At 47.3% G+C, this 18,088-nt stretch overlaps 8 protein-coding genes across 8 annotated transcripts; 4 read left to right on the forward strand and 4 right to left on the reverse strand.

Moving 5' to 3' along the window:
• Nucleotides 1–631: 631 nt before the first annotated feature.
• N7520_009055 (glycosyltransferase) lies at nt 632–3,495 on the forward strand (the record flags this gene model as incomplete). The annotated part of the gene is made up of 7 exons (XM_057142989.1): nt 632–731; nt 782–1,457; nt 1,525–1,685; nt 1,741–2,104; nt 2,151–2,498; nt 2,557–3,194; nt 3,272–3,495. The coding sequence occupies 7 exons, from the start codon at nt 632–634 to the stop codon at nt 3,493–3,495; spliced, it is 2,511 nt and encodes an 836-aa protein (XP_056992277.1).
• Nucleotides 3,496–3,791: 296 nt separating this feature from the next.
• N7520_009056 (RTA1 domain-containing protein) lies at nt 3,792–4,673 on the reverse strand (the record flags this gene model as incomplete). The annotated part of the gene is made up of 2 exons (XM_057142990.1): nt 3,792–4,453; nt 4,508–4,673. The coding sequence occupies 2 exons, from the start codon at nt 4,671–4,673 to the stop codon at nt 3,792–3,794; spliced, it is 828 nt and encodes a 275-aa protein (XP_056992278.1).
• Nucleotides 4,674–5,606: 933 nt separating this feature from the next.
• N7520_009057 (RTA1 domain-containing protein) lies at nt 5,607–6,487 on the forward strand (the record flags this gene model as incomplete). Its single annotated transcript, XM_057142991.1, has 2 exons — nt 5,607–5,778; nt 5,841–6,487. 2 exons carry the CDS (start codon nt 5,607–5,609, stop codon nt 6,485–6,487), a joined length of 819 nt encoding a protein of 272 aa, XP_056992279.1.
• A 257-nt stretch (nt 6,488–6,744) lies between these two features.
• On the forward strand, nt 6,745–7,929 carry N7520_009058 (Zn(II)2Cys6 transcription factor domain-containing protein; the record flags this gene model as incomplete). Its single annotated transcript, XM_057142992.1, has 2 exons — nt 6,745–6,810; nt 6,853–7,929. The coding sequence occupies 2 exons, from the start codon at nt 6,745–6,747 to the stop codon at nt 7,927–7,929; spliced, it is 1,143 nt and encodes a 380-aa protein (XP_056992280.1).
• Nucleotides 7,930–7,993: 64 nt separating this feature from the next.
• On the reverse strand, nt 7,994–8,619 carry N7520_009059 (uncharacterized protein; the record flags this gene model as incomplete). Its single annotated transcript, XM_057142993.1, has 2 exons — nt 7,994–8,410; nt 8,464–8,619. The coding sequence occupies 2 exons, from the start codon at nt 8,617–8,619 to the stop codon at nt 7,994–7,996; spliced, it is 573 nt and encodes a 190-aa protein (XP_056992281.1).
• Nucleotides 8,620–10,133: 1,514 nt separating this feature from the next.
• N7520_009060 (uncharacterized protein) lies at nt 10,134–11,637 on the reverse strand (the record flags this gene model as incomplete). The annotated part of the gene is made up of 3 exons (XM_057142994.1): nt 10,134–10,225; nt 10,283–10,546; nt 10,761–11,637. 3 exons carry the CDS (start codon nt 11,635–11,637, stop codon nt 10,134–10,136), a joined length of 1,233 nt encoding a protein of 410 aa, XP_056992282.1.
• A 2,657-nt stretch (nt 11,638–14,294) lies between these two features.
• On the reverse strand, nt 14,295–15,150 carry cnaB (calcineurin regulatory subunit B; the record flags this gene model as incomplete). Its single annotated transcript, XM_057142995.1, has 5 exons — nt 14,295–14,305; nt 14,377–14,711; nt 14,776–14,849; nt 14,915–14,967; nt 15,042–15,150. The coding sequence occupies 5 exons, from the start codon at nt 15,148–15,150 to the stop codon at nt 14,295–14,297; spliced, it is 582 nt and encodes a 193-aa protein (XP_056992283.1).
• Nucleotides 15,151–15,620: 470 nt separating this feature from the next.
• Nucleotides 15,621–17,559, forward strand: N7520_009062 (uncharacterized protein; the record flags this gene model as incomplete). The annotated part of the gene is made up of 4 exons (XM_057142996.1): nt 15,621–15,776; nt 15,897–16,379; nt 16,444–16,740; nt 16,792–17,559. The coding sequence occupies 4 exons, from the start codon at nt 15,621–15,623 to the stop codon at nt 17,557–17,559; spliced, it is 1,704 nt and encodes a 567-aa protein (XP_056992284.1).
• Nucleotides 17,560–18,088: the final 529 nt, after the last annotated feature.

The raw sequence follows: 18,088 nt of genomic DNA on the forward strand, positions 1-18,088 counted from the left end.
GTGAATATGCAACTGCGGACTTTCGCTTCGTACTTTAGGGTTAGAAATGTCCGCTTGACGCTGATTAGTGCAAAACAAGATTAATACGCAATGTGGACATTGATGAGATACAAGTCTAACAATCTTGCTCTGCCAAGGTCGAGCGATAAATGGCCGAGGATGAAGAATACTCTTAAGGTACTGTGTAATACTACAAAGGCTGTGTATTGGAATATAGGAGGTCCGTTTGTCCGCCAAGGCGCCCGGAGCAAACGTTAGACATAATACCGCTTTCTCCACCGCCTGAACCAGACGAAGCACGGCCCACATTCGGGCAATACTTTACCTAAGCCATGAAAATGCCCAAGACAATATAAAAGTGGTAAAAGCGGTGAAATACTCGTTAAAGAAAATAAGGTTCTATCCTTGTGGCCGCTACTCGCCTCCGTATACGCGTATTTTGAGTTTTGGCTGAGTGGGTCTGTACCAAGACAAACTGTATTAGCCCTGTTCTGATGATCTTTACTACCCTCAGCGATTTATTTTGATCCACATAGCCAAAAGCCCTCTTTTATACTCCCCTACAGCTCCCGGTCTTTCTGTGGAAATTTTTCTGCCTTACAACCCATTGTTAACCCGCCGATGCGCGAATATGAAGCACAAAGGAACTGGTACAACAGAGCCACCTGAGGATCAGCCTCCACCACCCTATGAGGCAGTACCTCAAGACATACAGGGAATTCGTGTCAACAGTAAGAAGCTTTTTTTTGATTCATCAAAGAATGACTCCAACACTATGTAGATGATGGTCGCATTTCAATCGACGCGAGCTCTCGGCTTTGCAAGACTCTGTCCAAACTAATCCCGAATGTTCCACGCCAAAGCTTGCCTCCACCAAGCTATGAGGACTTGGTCCCGACACCTGGATTCAATCTCAATATCGTTATTCAAATTGTTGGCAGTAGAGGAGACGTTCAACCTTTTATTGCATTAGGTACGGAGCTACAAAGAACCGGCCATCGAGTCCGGATCGCCACACATAATGTTTTCGAGCAGTTTGTGGCTCAAGCGGGGCTCGAATTTTACCCCATCGGTGGCAATCCTGCTGATATGATGGCATACATGGTCAAAAATCCCGGTCTGATCCCCAGTATGAATAGTCTGCGAGGGGGCGACATCCAAAAGAACCGTCTGATGATGGCAGAGATCCTTCATGGGTGCTGGAGTGCATGTCTGATGCCTGATCCAGTTACAAATGCTCCATTTGTTGCAAACGCAATTATTGCTAATCCACCTAGCTTTGCACATGTGCATTGCGCTCAAGCCCTCGGTATACCGCTCCACTTGATGTTTACAATGCCATGGACTGCAACACGAGCTTTTCCGCATCCCTTGGCAAATTTGTTCAATATCCCTCCTGATCAAGACTGGATCAACCGCGTCTCTTATTCAGTGGTGGATTGGCTATCTTGGCAAGGGTAAGTATAGAATGATTCGGTGGCGTGATACAATGCGGATGATTAATTTTCCAACCTTCTGATCTAGTCTAGGAGGCGTTATCAACGATTGGCGCATACATGAATTAGGATTAGAGCCTATATCCCTATCTGATGGTCCCTTTCTCCTCAGAACCCTTCAAATCCCCTATACATACTGCTGGTCTCCTGGCCTTGTTCCCAAGCCAGATGACTGGCCTGAAAATTCAGGTAGGAACTTTCCTTTTCTCCTCCATTCCAAATATGTCTCTTACAGGGGTATTAGATGTTTGCGGTTTTTTCTTCCGTGATCCCCCGGATTATGAGCCTACCTCTGAGGTCGCTGCATTCCTCAACGCCGGACCGCCTCCGATTTACATCGGATTTGGGAGCATTGTTATCGATGAACCAGATAAAATGATAGAGATCCTTCTACAAGCGATCCTCGAGACGGGTGTCCGAGCAATCATTTCACGTGGATGGAGTAATCTGAGTGGGCCAGCCTTACCTCATATACTTTACTTAGATGATTGCCCACATGAATGGTTGTTTCAACATGTCAGCGCAGTTGTACATCATGGTGGTGCTGGCACAACGGCCTGCGGGCTGCGAAATGGCAAACCGACAGTCATCGTGCCTTTCTTCGGCGAGTAAGTAATGTACACCAAGAACTTGTTCTTTCTCTGACCTCTCTAGTCAACCATTCTGGGGAGATATGATTTCAGCAGCTCGGGCTGGGCCAGATCCTATCCCTCATAAGCAGTTGAATATATCGAGACTGGTTCAGGCATTTCGCTATTGTCTGACACCTCAAGCAATTCGCGCAGCGCAAGTTATCGCTAGCGGAATGCAACAAGAGGATGGAGTCAAGGCAGCCGTAGCGTCATTTCACAAACATCTCCCACGTCTTGTTGCATGTGAGCTTCTGCCACAGCTTCCTGCATCTTGGAAATGCAAAAAGGGCAAAAAAAGGTACTACTTATCCAAGGTTGCTGCAGAGATTCTTGTTGAAAACAATCTACTGGACGTGAAGAAATTGAAGCCGTAAGTACAAACGAATGTCTTCTACTCAGAAAAATGACTAACCCTTTTCCAAATAAAGATACCAGCCAAGCCCTATTTATATCGAAAAGAAACGCTGGGACCCGGTTACCGGAGTTTACTCTGCTGGTTTAGGGATGACTTTTGACATGCTCAAAGCAGGAGGTGACATCATCTACAAGCCCTATGAAGTCTACAAGGGAGGTAGCAGCAATCCTTCATCGTCAAGCCACTCGCAGAAGAACTCGCCCCAGCTGCTTTCGCCAGTACCTTCCACTCCTGGAGACAATTTCTCATTACTTCGAAAAGCTCGATCCATGAACGATTTGACAGATACGGATAGGTTGGAGCCCAAAGAGAAAGGCAAAGCTCTTGCGATGGCTTCAGCCTCGGCTCAAGCCTCTCGCAAATTTCTAGGGAGGTTTGTATCTGGCACCTTAGTCGATCTACCATTAGCCGCTGCCGAGGGCTTTCGCGTGCTTCCCGGTCTATATGGAGACAAAGTTCATGAAAATGAGAGAGTCAAGGACTGGAAGTCTGGAGTATTAGCAGGTGCCAAAACATTCGCGGTTGGAATGGCTGAAAGCTTAGTTGATCCGTTGTATCAGCCTTATAAGGGTGCTAGAGATGGGGGCGCTCTGGGCTTTGCCGGTGGAATCTTCAAAGGAACGTTTGGAGTGCTTGCTAAGATGGGTCACGGTAAGATTTATTGGTTCTTTGTTTCTCGATCTTGGCGTCTTAATTGCTCTTTGTTACTGATACATTGTGTTGTGCAGCTGGCGTTGGTCTTGTCGCATACCCTGGGCAGGGTATTAAGCGCAGCATTCAAGCTGCCTTTAATGACAGTACTCGAACGGGCATAGTGACATCTATGCATGAGGAAGGTCAAGACTTGCTTCGGCAATGGAGGGTGAGAGGCTTACAGGATGGCATAATTATTGAGAAATTTCTTCGCATGGGTGATAAGGACGACTCGGGAGATGATAGTGATTATGTATGAATGGAACAGACAAGGGCTTTTGACTGCTATCGTTTTGAGTATCGGCTTTTCATTAAACGGTTACATAGGGCAGTGATCTCGGTGCAGAACTCAAAATGCTTAGTTCAATGACTCACAGTGACAGAAAATGAACGCTTTTCAGTACTTGAAAGGCTATTTAGTAAAAAAGACGTCTATAATGCCATTTCATTGAACAAAAGAAAAAGGAAAAATATACAGCGCATTATTAGAAGCCCAATAAAATGAAATGAATAATGGCTCAGAGAATGAATAGTGGAAGCCCAGCTCCGAAATTGTTAGACTTGCGAGTAGACATGTGCCAGGGGCATGCTCCCTTCAAGATCTGTCTTCGGCGCGATATCACTGGGATACCAAATGTAGAAGATCACCATGACAATTGCCATTGGAACAGAATCAAAAATATAAAGCGTCCACTCATGTTGTAAGGGATAACCATCGTTTCCAAGAACGTATTCAATGATCCGGAAGATCGAGCGAATCATGATCAAGGCACTGACCACATAAAGCATGTACATTGACTTTTTCCAGGGTATTCCAGGAAGAAGAGATTCGTGAGTAGGCGAGCGGCGGATTCTTTTATCAAAAATGATAGCCGTATACCAGAAAAGAGAAAAGGATATAAGCTGAATTGCTAGTCCAGCAACTACCGCGACCTTGCCCCATTGAGCATACCCTAGAACCGAAAGAGCCGAGGAATTGCCTTGGACGACGAAAGACAAAACATCACCCCAGACAAATGTTTTTGTCAGACGAGAGACACGAATAATTGAAAGATGCTCTCCTCCGATGCGACGAATTAAACGGCCCAGGGTCATATATATGGAGGCGGCGTAGAGCGTAGGGCCGAGGAGAATGAACATGCTTGCCACTATGTATGGCCCCATACTTGTGGTATTGCTATGTGCCATGCAACGGCCAATGTAACCAATTATTTGAACTAGGATAGATGGATTAGCTTCTTCCACAGGTGCTTGAGCGAGTGCGGACATACATAAACCACCAAGGGTGAAAGCGATACAAAACCATGTTCTAGTTGTGAACAGTTTCCAAGCATGAAGCCCAGTCAAAACCATGAACATAAGCATGAAGATGACTGCCGCTGGCAGTGATGGAACATAATACCAAAATGTATAGGAACGAGGGACGATTTCTTGCATGTTGGGTATCCGCTTGATACAGACTAAAAGAAGGTGTGTTGATAGCGAGCGAGATAAAAATTAGGAAAAGAGAGATGAAGCAGCGATGTTGAAAGTAGTATGAATGAAAAATAGACGATACTATTTAAGCACTAAGAAAGAGTTTTGGCAATAGCATACTAAAATACATACGCGTAAATAAATACATAATTAAGCGTATTGTATCTTAAAAGCGGGTCGGGCCCACTTCTACGCTACAAGCGCCAACCTAAATTCACTCAGCCCCCTCTACTCCGTAGACCCGATTCGAATACGCGTATAGAATTTTGCTACTAGAAATTGGTGCCTTCAGTGTAGTTTCATAAAATTATTCACCATAGGCAGACCATAAAACTTTGGAGGTCTCTACTCTTTATACCATCAGACATGATATCTGTGTCTTGACCAATCCCTCACGCCATCCTGGTGCCATATCTCTCTGCACTTTCCATATATTGTAGTAGGTGTACTGCTCCTATTACTTGAACATCGATTATGATCCTGCTCACCCTGAAGGCCGTTTACGTTTATATTGTTTTAAAATTAGTATAAGTGCCTAATGGATTCATTTTAGAAAATTGCCAAGCCGGATGTGAGATTCGGAAGATTTAGGTGGATCCTCAGATTTATACGCGTATGCACGGACCTGACCTTGGTCTTTTGGACCCTTATCTTCTTGAATACGCGTAAAGAAGGGAAAACTTCGATAACGAAAATAGCTAAAAATGGAATGCAAACAATATTCTTCTTCGAATTAAGGTTCTAAGATGGGCCATTTGTCTTAAATCTTGCGTGGAGCCATCTCTGGGGAACATTTCTTCAGTCCTTCAGCGAGTCATCTTCTCACTTGAAATATCTCAAACGCGAATCTTCTCATTCATTTGATCCAACTCCATCCTCATCTGTGGCTATAACATGACCAAGCTAGAGCCATTAAAGAGTGGCTACTACGTGTGGCATTATGTCCCCTCAATAGCTGCGGCCGTCATCTTCATTATACTTTTCCTTGCAGTCACCACATACCACTTCTGGAAGCTCTTCAAAACAAAAGTTCGCTTCACAATTCCCTTCGCCATCGGTGGTTTATGTAAGTATTTCCTTCAAGGTCAGTCTTCAGACGCATACGCTGACTCGCCTTGATCATTATAGTTGAAGTCATCGGATATGCCGCCCGGGCAGGCGCCAGCAGTAACACGGGCAAACTGATGCCATATATCATTCAAAGTGTTTTTGTCCTCCTTGCACCCACGCTCTTCGCCGCCGCCGTCTACATGGTCCTTGCTCGCATCATCCGCGCCGTCAATGGGGAGGAATATTCTCCCATCCGCATCGATTTGATCACAAAGATATTCGTTACTTGTGATATCGTGACTTTTTTTGTGCAAGGTGGTGGTGCAGGCTTGATGGCCCAAAGCAGCCTCACCAGTATAGGACAAGACATTGTTCTTGCTGGCCTAGTGTTACAGATCATCACCTTTGTTCTCTTCGTGGTCACCGCAATTACTTTTGCCCGAAGAATGGGTAAGACGCCTACACCTACAGCTATTCGGGATGCTGTACCATGGAAACAGCACCTCCATAGTCTGTACGCTGTTAGCGCTATGATTCTCATTCGATCTATCTTCCGTGTGGTTGAGTATGGTCTGGGTAATGATGGGTATCTTCTGGGCCATGAATGGCCCAACTACATTTTCGATGCTGTTCCTATGTTCATAGCCATGGTTTGCTTTGCTGTGTGGTATCCGAGTGAACTACAGCCGTTTTTGAAAACGAACTCGGAATGTAGCATGCCCTGAATATAATTGAGTGAAATAATTCAAATAGATCGTCAATCAAATTCCGTAACGATGAATGGCAGGAAATATTATTCAGTATTCAGAGTAGGGCCTGTCTCAGCCTCAGGCAGCAACAAAACGGACCATACTGCCCATTCACACCGCCACCTAAAACCAGTAACCACAACATGGAGGAACACCTTTTCCGATCCACTCGTAGCCCATAGGATTCTTAGGAAGCAGATTCTAAACTCCTTCAGATTCGTCGTAAAGTCAGAATGCCCCGCAGAGCCCATAAAAAGTCCAGAAATGGATGCGCTGAGTGCAAGCGACGCCACATAAAGGTATGACCAGCTCCCAATGCAAGGTGGCAAATGAAGCTAAAGGAGCTTACCGATTTGAAGTGTGACGAAAAGCACCCAATTTGCTCCCACTGTATTACTTCCGAGCGTCCATGCTTCTACATTGATGGACCATCGAGAGATCACACGCCAACTCAAAGAGCCTCATCAAAACCCCGAGCAATCCCAAAATCTCCAAATGGAGAATCAATTGACTCGGAAGACGTTAGCCCCGTCAATATGATGCATGTGGAACTTTTGCATCATTTAACCTCAGAGTCTCAATCTATATTCTGCATAGACTCTACATACGCCAACGTGTCATTTACAGAGATACTCAAACATTGCCTATCAGCCCCCTACCTGATGGATGAGGCACTTGCCATATCGTCTCTACATTTAAGCATTACACGACCAGACCAGCAACAAATCTATCGGTACCGGGCTTCTCATATGCAAACGCATGCCTTGTCAATATTCAACACCATGAAGCCAGAGGTCAATATGGATTCTTGCATCGCCGTCTTCATGTTTTCGTCTCTACTCGGTATCTACATGCTCTGCGATACCCTTGTTTTCCGCAGTGGCACGTTCGACGACTTCTTGGACAGCTTCACACAATACATTCGCGTACATCAAGGCGTGCGAGCCGTTATAAATGGATCTTGGGATTATCTTCGTCAAACCGAGCTGGGTCCGTTTCTTAATATCGCCGATTCGCTGCAAGAAGCAAACAATAGCGCTCCTAAGGAATTTGAGAACCTGCTTAGTCTCACAGAATCAGTGGATATGGAGGACTCAACCAGCGAAGCATACCACCACGCCATAATGTCGCTACAGGGGGTGATGGCCGCGGCAAAGACGACTTCAGCATCGCCTAGCGTTATCATTGCTTGGCCTGTGATTGTAAAAGCTGAATATATCGATTTACTTTCACGCCGCCAACCGGAGGCGCTTGTGATACTTGCTCATTATGCGGTTCTCCTGCATTCGCGACGTGACCATTGGATCTTCGGGGATGGAGGTGGATATATCATCGAGTCGATTAATATGTTCCTTGGTCCCGCTTGGGCGACTTGCTTGAGCTGGCCAAATGAAAGTCTACAGCAAGAAGCTACATAAATAAGAACAATGAGCTTTACTTTCTTTCGAGCATCGTCTGTGTCATTTTCAACTCAAATATGATTCAAGCATTCTTGGATCGTGAGCAAATTGGCTCTGGCTTCAGCAATGCTGGTCCGATTAGTGTCAAGAAGCGAATACATGAACGCGGGCCATTATTCAGACTGGCCATCTTTGTGACCTCGCTGGCAAAATCCGCCGTCACAGGAAATTCCATTTTGATGGTAATCCCAAAAGACTTCTTACAACTCTTCACTGCAGTGCCAGCCCATTCAACCAAGCGCAGGCTTGCATGGTTGAGGGCGTCTCGCATGTCAGCAACAGTACCGACGGCAATCTCAGTCTCGGAGCGGAGGTCGAAAGCGGGCTCGGCCAGGTTGCGCGTCAAAGAATTGCACCCATTACGAGATCCTCCTAGGTAGACTAAGTCATTTCCACAGGTAGAGTCGCTATCCAAGGACAGACGGTTAGGCGAACTCTCCTGGACGGCAGACAGGAACATGTACCAGCTCAGGCATATACGACATTTCGTACTTCATCATAGCTAGGTACCACAAGTTTGATACCACAATGGAGAACGAAAAACTTTCCTTCAATGACCTGAATTGTCCTTAACGCCCATGGGCTCGGCAGTTGCAAATCCTCTTTCCACTGGCAAAATTCGTCTGAACCATTCAGCTTCGGGGCCATGTCCTTACGGCTAATATTGAATTTTGATATGGTAGGTGACTTTTGGGGGACAGGGAGATGCTGGACCTGAGATCTGGGTGAGGACAGGTGATACCAGTGCTGCTGTCGTCTTCATCTTTGTGGAGGGCGAGGGGGACTGAGAATAATCTTTTAAGTTCTTTAGCTTCTTTCTCTTCTTCTGCAATTTTGAGCTGCCGGAAGAAACAGATTCCGTAACGGATGAGTCGTCGCCCTTACTGAGAGGTGCAGAAGCCGAATAATTCCTTGGCTGTGATGCAACCGTGGTAATTTATTAGTCAACTCTGGATGGAGGAAAGAAGAGGGAAACGAACATTTGAAGAGACCTCGGATAGAAGGGAAGCACGTGGCTACATAGATTTTTTTCTCCTACGGTATGATCCCTCTTCATTGTTATGTAATCTTCCAGCTCATTGCATACAGCATCTCGCTTCGATTTGTTTCATACTAAACTGGAACGCTTTTGGTTTGCAATACCTCCTAGGCTATTTTCTTGATGCTTGGACCGGAGCAGTGACTGTTACTTAGTCAATTTGCCCCTTCTTTGCTTCCCGATATCCCAAATCATGAATCATTTCTGATTGAAGTGGATCGCATGTTGCTTCTTCAAGTCCAGCCTGATAAGGTTCTATATGCCAATGCTGATCAAGAAGTGTTGAAATTAGATGGTCTATCTGGGCACTTGGTGGACCAAAACAACTGGTGTATACGCTGACTAATGTATAAGTAGACTAACTTGCTGAGCGGTCAATGGGCGACTCGCCGACCCAAATTACTGGAAACTCGGCATCACCTGCATGACACTTGGCAGGTCCTTAGATTACAGTTGATGGACCCATACGAAAATTAGAGAGGCGATGGTAAAAAAATAGACGAGTCACTATCACAGCATGACAAATACATATATACAGGTTGTACGAAGTACGGAGTACTCGTCATCTCATCCAAAATAGTCCGAAGCGAGTCCCAGCCACTACGACAAATTCATACTAGTATAGAAATAGATCCCGCCATTTGATCCCATCACATCACATTTTGTCCGAGCGGGGAAACTTTTTGAGTAAACTGAGCGCTAATGCCGAGGGGAATGAATAGAGGAAAGGATAGAGAGGGGTAAAGGGAAAGAGAAATCTAGATTGCGATGTGATTGATTGATCGGATCCTGAATCATAGTGATGATGAAGATTCATTGGCGCTTGAGGAAAATTCCGGGTTTCTGATCTCAAATTGTGTTGTGATCGTCGGGCGATTGGCGTGGCGCTAGCAGGCAATAGCCTATCCATGGCGCCGGCGCCGGCGCCCGTCATTTGTGTTTGCCCGTCGCAAACCAGTAGATTCTCTCCGGGGAGATATTTTCCAGCCCGTGTATTTGTTTTTTGTTTCTGCTTTGCGCTTTTTTTGAAGGTAGAATGTGCTTTTTGGGCCCTGGGAACTTTGTCGATTGAGATTAATAGGGAGATGTGGTCGCCGGAGAGAAAGATATAAAGTTAGGGTTTTCAAGGCCGTGGGGCTGCGGTGGGTAGTTCAGGAACCGCTTGCATACGTAATTCTGGTTTGCTTTCCAGTAGATCGAGACATTGTCCGAGCACTAATGTCATTTTGATTTTAGTTGGGGTTATTTGGAAGGACGGGGATTGCAACTTACCGCATAGGATCTCCTCTTCCCAAATCCCCATCTGGTAATCCACTAGGCCATGTTGCTCTAGTTGATCACATAGCTGAAGCAAAGTTTTCCCCATCGCCTCCATGCGATCTCGAGGAAGTATACTAACTTGTGCCGATGAGTGACCTGCAATGTAATCCTGGGTAAGATCTTTCTGTTTCTGACACATGGCTAGCCAACAGATATTGAATTCTCTCCACAGTTCTAGGCGGTCAGGGTAAGAAAGATGGTCGTCGCGTAGAATTCCTATGTATCACAAAAGCAAAATTAGTCTCTCCAAACATGTCAGATGATGATTGAATGACGCGTGTCTGCAGGCTCAAATGGTAACAAGAAAAATGATAAAAGATAACAAATAAAAAGTGATTCACAGATGGAAAAAAGGGTCCAGTCCAAAATGCGATGCGGTACGACAAAGCTTATCAATCCCCCAAAAAAAGAAGAAAAATTACAAACATACCAAGATCCCGCGAGTTAGTCACAAGCCACTCGGAAATTTCCAGCAATGATCGACTCGCTTCCACCAATCGCCCCGTCCGAGTATTGTCAAAGGTGCTGCGCAGAGCGCGCTGATACTGGGAATACGCCTCCTCGAGCGAAGAAAGATCCGAAGCAGGCAGCTGAGGAGGATCCGTATGATGCTGTATAGGCGGCGGATCCAATCGGCCCGACCCCGCGGTACCGATCGGAGTGAAATCAGACATAGTAGCGGGAAAAGGCTGAGCGGCACTCGGGCGCGCCATGGGACCGGGGTGATTATATGGGATTTGCTGCGCGCCCAGATAAGTTGAGAGAGAAGGGACCCCCGTAGCGGTAGACTCTTCTGGGTTGAAATACTGTGGAACGGCAAATTGGTTCGACAGGGCCTCAATCGCTGCAGACTGCCGTGGCGAGTACTGTGGAACAACGTCAAAGGGTCCTTGTGCTGGACCCTGCTGACCGAAGCCGTACAGCATTGCCGACTCGTACGGTACGAACGGCGGCGCAGGGTCGTGTGGCGTTCGTCGCCGTGCGTGGGGATGTTGTGGATGCTGTGGCTGTTGCTGTTGGATGACTTGACCCTGGCCCTGGCCCTGGCCCTGGCCCTGGCGTGTTCGCGTGAATTCGGGCGGGTAACCAGGAACCTCGTGGGGCTGTAGTGAACCGCCGTGGAAGGAGCCTGTGTATCCGTAGTCGTAGGATATTTGAGCTCGCTCTGGTGCCTGCGACATCCCCGTTTGTTCTCCACGTGGATGCATTGTCGAGTCGAAATGATCGGTTGCACGGCTCCTGGCCGTACCATTCCCAGATCGCGCCATCAATCGCTCATTCTGCTTCATACGTTGGTCGCCATCCATGAGTATGTCCCACACGGACCTGCGCAGATCTAGATCGGCCCAATGCTTAGGGGACAGAGGCGGACTTGCGTAGGATGCCAGCTTGATGGCCTTGAATTAATGAAGCGCTGGGCTCAAGTGTTGGCGGCGAATTTTTTTTTCCAAGTACAAAGTTGTCTTTTCCCAAGGCTCTCTTCAGTGCTGACTCTATGAGATCTTTATCAATGCTCAAGTTGGTTCTAGATCTGGTTCAGCTGATGCGATGGGTGGTAACAAGTCAAGAGTATATATACCTTAGTCTGGGTCGACATGTACAATATATAGTCGCAGCGCCAACTCCACGGAATCTAGACTTTCCCGGATGGAAAAGGAAATAAGAATAAATCCTCAAATCAATTTGTATAAATTGTCAAGGCGAAAAGTTCGAATATGACGAATCTGATTAATGATCATCAGAAATCAGGACAGGGGAGATCAAAAAATGAAGAATAAGAAAAAGAAAAAAGTAAAAACTTACTAAGGGGAAAGCATGACTTCATCGGGCTCGTGTCATGGTTGGACCGAGTACCTGGGGCTTGGGTAGAGAAGGGGCATAGTATTTGAGACTATCTACTATAAGGGGAACGCTAGTCCGATCGGTGTGATCTACGCCTAAACTCGTTTCGGGCCTGTACGTCTGCGATCGCCCGGGAACCCGGTGCAATGGTTCCTGGTGGAGTTTCTTTCCCCAAGGGATGTGATAGAGCAAAGGGGGTAAAAGGTAGGTAAAATAAATAAAAATTATATGGAGACAAGGGAGGGGGGGGGGGGGGGGGGGGGGAAATAGTTGGATGCAGCGAGAGAAAAGAGGAAAAAAACCAAAAAAAAGGGAAAATCCAAGTCTCAGCTTGGGCGCCCAAAAAGGTCAGGTGGGGGAATTGATGAGAAATGCTCGATTTCAATTCATATTTAATATATTTCTGATTTGTGTTTTGTGTCTTTTTTCTCTTGTTCGATGTGTAACTCTTATGCCTGGGGCTGACGATCCATGAAGCCGTGGCGGTGCCCTATGACCTAATTAGGGTAAATACCAATCTCCTTACCTGGGGGAAAAAAAGCTTGGAAAAAAGCAATTCTGATTGAAGAAAGTGTCAAATCCTGACCCAACAGACTGGAAATAGGAACCTGCATCATATATAGAGCCGAAACAAGCTTGAAATCATAAAATCTAAGAAACATATCTCAAGGCATAATAAAGGTATAAAAAGGGGTGAAGCTTGAGGGGCTTAAGTTTGTACATTCCGTCGATTGCCCGGACAGCTGCTCCAAGCCTGTTGCCCCCTTTTCTCACCGATTGTATTGACGAAAAAAAAACAATTGATGCAGGAAAATACAAATACAAATACCTAATCCGAGACATGCAAGTTCCACTGTCTGCCCGATTGCCGATCTTCCAGTGACTGTCAAAATCCCCCTAAAATCCACTTCAGTGGATCAATGTCATTACGCCCCCAACTAGATCCGACGTTCTGGTTGGGATGGGGACGTGCCGAGGTTAGGGTCAAAAAGGGTTTCACTAGCTTACTTTACTTATTTTATTTATTCCATATTTCTTTCCATTGAATGCCGGAAAGTGAGGCTGGTAAACCTTGGAAATCCTGGAATGACCTGCATTGCATGCAATATACATATACTCTGTAGGGACGTAGAGCGTAGAACGCCATGTTTCTGTCAGAAATGCAAATCAAGTCAGTAGAAGATACTAGTAGATACTTGGTATCTCACGAACCGGTAAGCAAAAGTAACTCAACCAGGTCACACCGAATAATGCCATTCGGGGATCAGTCTGATCGGGTGGATATAGACCAGGAGCCCGGTGGGCGGGCCACTAGTCGCACCGGGGAAGGGCTGAACATCTTCCTTTTCTCCTCGGAAATTTCTCGCCCTACCAGTCATCCTAATTTCCAAGAATTTCAAGATTTTCGTTAGGGACTACCCACTTGGTAATGGTACCTAGCTCGGCGGTACCTAATCCTGGACAGTTATGAAACAGGACTCATATCCCGAGATCATACATGACCCGAATCGCATGTAACAGGAGTAATAATACAATAACAACTATCTATATATATATATATTGGATTCATGCGAACCCTGTCAGCTGACGATTTGCCAATTATAGCCCTCACGGAAAATAAACCCAAAAGAGAAGAAAATGGTCCAGGGAAAGAGAAGGCGAATCGGTGCCACTGTCCTTCCGAGTGGTTTGGCACCAGTGGCAGCATTGAAATTACAGCTGCACTTCCCGGTTGGTATGGGCCACGTTGCAGTCCGGGCGGAAAGAGGTTGGCCCGAAGAGTTCGCGGATGAGGCTGAGGTCTGACTCGGCCTTGGGGGTATCAGATGGCACATGGTTGGTTTCAAGTGTTTCATATATCATAGGGGAGGAGGAATTTATCTCCCCGTCTGTCTCACGAGGCGTTCCCGAATTTGGTTGGCGGGAATCCACTAAACTACATAAATCAAACGTCGCTGGTCATATAGTCATGTCATATCGCGTGCTCCACTTCTCCAAAACATGATCAATGGCGAGGTCAAGGTGGAGCATCGGAAGTTGAACCAAAAGAAGAAGAAAAAGTCAGGAAGCGCAAATAGATAACAAGCTGCAGAGAGAGACGCCCCGGTACTGATAACATGCACTATATTTGGTCTACGTTGATGTCAGCACCCAAATCTGGCGAACCACAGGTTGTGCAAACGGCAAGAAAAAAATGAACTTACTCAGGGTCATACTGAGGTTCACATCGGTACTCTCAACCATTCCAGTGAACTCCTCGAAGCTGATCCGTCCATCACCATCCTTATCGGCCTCCATGATAGTCTTATCCACAATTTGTTGCAGCTGAATATCCTTCAAGTTGTTGCCCACCATCATCTTCAGCACGATGAACAACTCGCCGTTGGAGATGTAACCGTCACGGTCAATGTCATAGACCTTGAATGCAAACCGCAGCTTCTCCGTCTTGTTGCCCTTGGAACTGAATGCCGAAAGTCCAGTCACGAATTCTTGGAAGTCGACATCGCCGCCACCATCTTCGTCGAAGATCGCAATCATTCTAATAGCAAGTCAGGGATGAATAACGGGTTCTTTTGTATTCGTATGGATGGAACGAGATGTACCTCGTGGCAAGTGGGTTGGAGGAAACCTGGGGGAGGGAAAGGAACTCGTCGCGATCGATAGTGCCGGACCCGTCCTAATAAAGAAAGAGTTAGTTCATTTGTGTATGCGCCCGTCGGAAAGAAATGGAAATGATCGCACCTTGTCCAGCTTCATGAAACGCTTCCGTAGTCGGTCCACCTCCTCACGGTCGACTGTTTTACCCCTGTCAGCCGACGGTCGCTTTGTACGCACTCAGGTAGAAGGTTCCGACCGGTGGGTCACGTACAGTTGGAAGTAGAAACGATGTTATCAAAAAGTTGGGTAGTGCCCACGGAGCCTCGTCGGCGTTGCACATTATGCATGGCAGCAGCATTTGGTTGAGCGGGGGAATCCATGGTGAGGAGATACTAAGGTTGAGGGGTAGATGGGGCAAAGAGAAGGCCAAAAAATATCAAGTGTGGAGAAAGGGAAGTAAGGCTAGATGGGATCAGGTGATAAAAAAAGCAAGCTTTAATGTTTAGGTAACTTGAGACCCAGAAAGGAAGTTGGGGAAATAAGGGGAGGAGCGATGGGGAAACATGAATCTGATAATGCCCAGCCCCGCACTAACCCGTTTCGGATCAACAAGCGAGCCCCTGAGCCCGTGCGCGCCCCCAAAACAGGCCATCACCGGGTGACATTGCAACGTCAACCCAACCGCCTGCCCCAGAGCCGCCTGTTATCAGTCGTCAATACCTCCCCCCTCCCATCTGATTTTCATCTCCAAAATACGACCACGACATAGCGCATGATCTAAGCTTTACGTTGAACCCAATTTTACCCCGGGACCTCTCATGGTCGTTGCCCTTTTGCCCTCTCCGACGCTATGACTCGGTACGGGGGCCTGGGCCGGACGCGCCCCAAGAAGCTCACTTCCAAGGCCTCCATTCCCATCGTTCGTGAGGAGGAAATTGATGTCTTAGACGAGGACATCCAAAACCACCAACAGATAGAGACTGGTGTCGAAAAAGCTGAGGAATCGGTGAGTCATCATCTCTCCCCCCCATTAGCCACAGTTTTAGCCTCACCCCTATAAATCACGTGACATCATCACCAAATCGACACGAAATTTTCACGATGCTGACCCGCGTGTGTACCATAGGAATTTCACTTGCAAGTCGCAATCAATCTGACTGCGCAGGGCAAAGTCAACGACGCGCATATTCCTACCCCCGAAACCATCCTCAGTAACCTACGATATGACGAACTCTACCCGCCGCTCTTTTCGCAACCAGCGACATACATCCGCTCCTCGGCTACGGTCGAGGATTGCTGTGGATGCCCGTATAACATGACAGAGGAAGATGATGTTTTCCTCAAAATCTTCAACCAGAAGAATGGCGCGTCAACGCCTTGCTCCGAGGATAATTTCGAAGCCACCATGAACTTTTTTGAGGAGACGGCGCAGGCCAAGCAACCCTTTGCAGCGGTTGATAACCCACCGGTCCTGACCTTCGCGGAGATGGAGGAGTCTATGGACTCTACCGTAGAGGAAGCTGTAAAGCACTTCGCCAAACACATTTATCCCCATTGGAAGTCCCGTCGGACCGCGGCGAACAACAATTCGCTGGAACCCAGCCTCAAGGTGAGTTGCGCATTTTTTCAGCGAAGATTCAATCCAAAGCTGTGCTGACACTGCATATCTTCAGTTCGAAACCGGTCAAGACACCGACGATAGTGATCCATACGTCTGTTTCCGCCGACGTGAAGTGCGCCAGATCCGTAAAACTCGTGGCCGCGATGCCCAGAGTGTTGAGAAGCTGCGCCGATTGCGGAAAGAGCTTGAAGATGCTCGGCAGGTTGTCGCATTGGTGCGTCAACGCGAAGTGGCCCGAAAGGAGATGCTGTCAATGGAGCGGACTCTCTTCTTGCAGCGAGCCGAGGTCAGGGAGATGAAGCGCAAGTTGAACATAAAGGACGACGACGAGGATCTTATCAACCAGAAGGTAAGCAAATCGCTGGTTATGTCGTGGATTGCATGTATTGACCCATCACAGCCAAAGAAGAAGCAACTGGAGATCCCTCCTGGTCAACGTCCAAATATACCTCAACTCCGCTTGCCGCTCAAGGCAGGCATGTCAGGCGCAGAGGACCTGCAATTGCTGGAAGATGTTCAGGCCGAGAAGGAGAACGAAATCTTGCGCGATATCAAGGCGAACATCACCAAGCATATCAAGTGGAACGAGGGTTATGTAGATCATACCCGAGCACCACTTTCTCCACCTCCCGAGAGGACGTTCGATGTTGCTGCATTCCGACCTGCCTTCACCGCACAATTACCCACACCACCATCATCAGAGTCATCTGGCGATATGGACACAATAGATGTCACCAGCCCTCTGTTCTCTCGAGACAAAATTGCTTCGCGGGCCCTCGAAATGCACGAGGAGCCGCATCGAATGCCTTCATTCCGTAGACGTGTCGGACGAGGTGGTCGGCTGATGATCGACCGCCGGAACTTCGCAGCGCGCTGTAAGATTGAAATGGATCCCATCAAAACCGATCGTTTCAAGTTCGACCAAGAAGACTCCGACGAGGAGCCCGTCTATGAGACAGACGGGTATAGCATCCAGATCATGCAGCACCGAGCCATCACCATGGCGAAAGCCCGTGAACAGGCCGCAGTGGCTGCCCAGGCTCATGCGCAGGCGCAAGCTCAGGCAGTCCAGGCCCAGGCCCAACAACGGCGATTGCAAGGCGACCAACCTGGGAACCCGGGAGCACCTCCTGCGCCTAGTGTTGTAGCTGCTTCGTCGGAGGCCTGAACAACCACCACTTTTTTATTTTCTTTTTGCAGCATCTGGCGGGCGTTTCGTGTTGCTTGTTTCCCCCTTCGTCACAATCCCTTTTTCCACCTTCTCACCTCTGTAGTTTTAGTACCCCTTTTCATGTTTGACGATTCCGCTGGCGGCGAAGGGATTTGATGGAGCCTGGCCTTTTGCTTTCTGCGCTTTTCGACTTCTCCGCGCCATCCGCACCCTCCACACCTCTTCCAATTTTCATCCTGATGCAGACTTTGAAGTCGATTCGCGGGTCTCGTCATGATCTCCGACCTGGATCGGCGTGCTCTGCATTTATTAGTGTACATAATATCTTTCTGAAAACCTGAGGAGCGTGCGCGGTTGGTGACCGGCCTTTTGTATGATGGACGACTCGAAGTTATGATGCCTGCATTTCTGGGAAAGGGAGAAAGGCGGAAAAAAAGAGAAAAACAGACATCAAAAATCTAACACAATATAATCATTCGCGAAAATCGCTGTCGCCATTTGCTTTTGTAGGGAGCATCGAGTCGGT

The sequence above is a fragment of the Penicillium odoratum genome (genome assembly GCF_028828045.1).
Source record: "Penicillium odoratum strain IBT 22623 chromosome Unknown utg000006l_segment0_segment0, whole genome shotgun sequence".
NCBI lineage: Eukaryota > Fungi > Ascomycota > Eurotiomycetes > Eurotiales > Aspergillaceae > Penicillium > Penicillium odoratum.